The 3,361-nt window shown below is 47.7% G+C and overlaps 1 protein-coding gene across 1 annotated transcript in view; it reads right to left on the reverse strand.

Annotated features, from left to right (window-relative positions):
* The window catches only part of FRRS1 (ferric chelate reductase 1), a 24,022-nt gene that overhangs the window by 9,775 nt on the left and 10,886 nt on the right, over positions 1-3,361 (reverse strand). The window contains exons 6-8 of the mRNA XM_006762925.2: positions 2,435-2,617; positions 1,269-1,367; positions 268-415 (exon numbers count right to left, since the gene is read on the reverse strand). Of these exons, the coding sequence (XP_006762988.1) occupies positions 268-415; positions 1,269-1,367; positions 2,435-2,617 (430 nt within the window). The remainder of the gene's footprint in view (positions 1-267; positions 416-1,268; positions 1,368-2,434; positions 2,618-3,361) is intronic.

Genomic DNA, 3,361 nt, shown 5'->3' on the forward strand with positions numbered 1-3,361 from the left:
ATTCCTGGCCCAAATGCTGCTTACCAGCCAGAAATTCCCTTCCATCGTGAGCATGTGGCCTGATAGCGTAGTTGACCCTACCTTTGCCTAGTTTCTAGGGAAACGAAGCTTAAAGGCCAACCAAGGTCAAAAGGGAAGGCAAGATGGAAGAGGGTTTTGGTAACTCTTTACCCGCACGTGTAAATGTTTTTAAAATGGGGGGAGGGGAGAAGAGAGAGAAGAAAAAAAATCTTGAAAAGGTAGTTTTTATCCATACATAGTACTTACCATCCTTGGCTGCACCAGTTGCTAGAAATATGTAGTAGCTTGTGTTTAGGTCAAATCTATTCTCAATGCCAGGAAGGGTGATGTTTCTCCTGAAGGAACATTGCATCCCGCCATCCTCCAGCCTCCAGGCCATGTCCTCCAGGGCGTCCTACAAGCACACAGTGGGTCTCGTCGGCGCTTCCCCAGGATTTGCTAAAACCCGATGTGACCGCAGTCCTGCCCGTCCACGCTCCTTTCTCTGGGACCCTCTGTGCACGTCTGGTCTGCGCTGGCCTTGCTTCTCCCCTCCCCCTTCAAAGAGTAACAAACACTACCTCCCAGCCTGTCTTGATCTCACTTGGCAAAAGTATTATTTTCACTTTGAGTCAAAACCCCAAAATCCCTCTCCCCAGGAGAGAAACTTTGGCAGACATAAAAACTCCACCTGGCCACTAACAATCAAAAACATTGAACAAACAATAGCAAGTAGCCCTAGCCGGTTTGGCACAGAATTTCACTGTGTGGGTATCAAAACATTGCGCCCGGCCGGCGTAGCTCAGTGGCTGAGCATCGGCCTAGGAACCAGGAGGTCGCGGTTTGATTCTCGGTCGAGGGCACAGCCCCAGGTTGCAGGCTCGATCCCCAGTGGGGGGCATGCAGGAGACAGCCAGTCCATGATTCTCTCTCATCATTGATGTTTCTATCTCTCGCTCCCTCTCCCTTCCTCTCTCTCTCAAAAAAAAATCAATCAAAACATTTTTTAAAAACACATTATGTTGCACACCTTAAATACACATAAACTTTATTAAATATATATGTATATCTAGTAAAAAAAAGAATAAGGGAAAGTGCAGAAAAGCTTTCCCAGAGTGTTATGAGAGAGGAACCCTTTGGCGAGGCCCCTGCTAGGGCCCGACTGACTGCGGGTTCGAGGCCACTTTGCCACACAGACGTGCCGCTGTGAGCCACGTGGCCGGAGGGTGGGCGGGCCAGGTAGAGGCCCCCAGAACTTTGACACCTACCCAGGAGTCCAGGGCCGGGTGGCTCCGCCCCGTCAGATGGGCAGGTCGGATGCTCAGGGTCTGGTCCTCATGAATACACAGGTAAGCGTCATCGTCGCCCTGGAGAATGATGGGAAAGGAGAAGAGTCGACAGGAAGTTCAACGCTGTGCTTTTAAGTCTTTAATAAAGATCAAATCGTATTTGGTATTCTTAAATAATTTACTGGCAGCCTTCAATGATACTATGGCTGTCCGATTTATGAATCAATCGGATTTTGTTATAATAGGAAAGCAATACAATTTCATTATAAAAAAACAGGCTAAAACAGACTTGACATGTTTATATGCCCATAAACCCATCCCCAATTGAACACCACGGTTAATGCTTTCATATATATTCATCCAAATCTATTTATATTTATACCTATATCTTTCTCTCTCTCCAAATAGAAAAATACACAGTTTTGTTACCTGTTTTAATTTATCATGAATATTATTCTGGATACTTATTTGTATATATCTATATCTATGTCTTGAACGTTTTCATGACTGTAAATGCGCTATATTATATCGGTTTTGGGGGGTAGCCTTCAAGATGGAAGGCACTGTAATCAAATATTGCTAATATTGTACACATTCAACACCCAATAGGTTAAGCATTACGTATTGAGGCCACAACGTCTGAGCTCAGGGAGGCGTTCTTTGCCGGTCTGATTCCCATGTGTCCTTTCATCTCTAATATTCTCTAAACTCAGATCTCATTTCAATTACTACCAAAGGGCAGGCTGCCTCTTCAAAGCACCTGGCATCATTTCAAGGTTACCAGCGAATCTTCTGGATTTTACGTTACTGTGAGTAGATTTGGTTCTTTCGCCTATTCTAAATCGCTCCCCCTCAACTACCTAGCAAGGTATTTTATGGGCCTTGGTCGCTAAGCTCCTTAAACAAGACCCAAGAACCGCCCATTAATCTTCCATCCAACCCGGAATTAGCCCAGCTCAAGATAAGAAATTTGGAGTCGCCGTGAATGACACCAGGAATCGACAAACCACAGCACACAGGCTTCATTCAGCCTCAGCACCCGCCCTCCCTCCCCACCCCTCCCTCCAGGGCCATCATCTGACCCGGAACAAACAGCTGACCCCCCGGGACTAATGTCATCCCACGGATTAGTGAGAGGTACCCACCATCCACCGGTCGTGGGAAAGCGCGAAGGACAGGTAGCCTTTGCTGGGGCCGCTCATCTCCACCGTCACCGACTGGCCGTCCCGCGTGAAGGACAGGAAGAGGCAGGCGGCCTCCTTCGCTGGGTCGCAGGCCGAGGGGCTCCGCACACAGAACTTCCTGCTCCCACAGCCGGAGGTGCTGAACTGGGAAAATGAGGAGGCGGGCTTCGTGCTCAAACCGGCCTTTCATCCCAAAGACAGAAGCGCCCCTCCCAGGCCTCAGGTCCTAAGGGACCCCCTTTCAGAACAGGACCCAAATCAGGGGGCAGGAGACAGGCCCCACATTAGAAATGACCCGGGCAGTCATTTTCAAGGTCACGAACTTTTCAGCGTAATTTCTTTTAATTAACATTTGGAAGGCACAGTAGTTGGACTGTAATTGTGCTCGAGTAGGAAAGTCCCTTTAATACACAAATAGTTCGTGGAAATTCTAGAAACTCCTCAGGGAGTGTTTAAGTCCACAGGGACAGTCTTGCCTGCAGGGTATCCTCCAGTTTCCAGAGGTGCAATTTAAAAATCAAACAAGCAAATCCTTTGCAAAATTGTGTATTTAGACCCTGGACTCTGCCTCTTGCATTTGGTTCAAATTTGATATTAAAATAATATAAGAGCCCTGGCCGGTGTAGCTCAGTTGGTTGAGCATCGTTCTGTGCACAGAGAGGTCACTGGTGCGGTTCCTGGTCAGGGCACAGGCCTGGGTGCGGGTTCATCCCCAGTAGAGGGCGTTCAGGAGGCAGCCGATCCATGATTCTCTCTCATCATTGATGTTTTTATCTCCCTCTCCCTCTCCCTTCCTCCCTGAAATCAATCAAAACAACAACTATACCACATAGTTCCAAAAAGTTCCAATATCTGCTGCATGTAAGCAGATGGCAGTGAGCTCAGGGC

This window comes from Myotis davidii, unplaced genomic scaffold (assembly GCF_000327345.1).
Source record: "Myotis davidii unplaced genomic scaffold, ASM32734v1 scaffold217, whole genome shotgun sequence".
Classification (NCBI taxonomy): Eukaryota; Metazoa; Chordata; class Mammalia; order Chiroptera; family Vespertilionidae; genus Myotis; species Myotis davidii.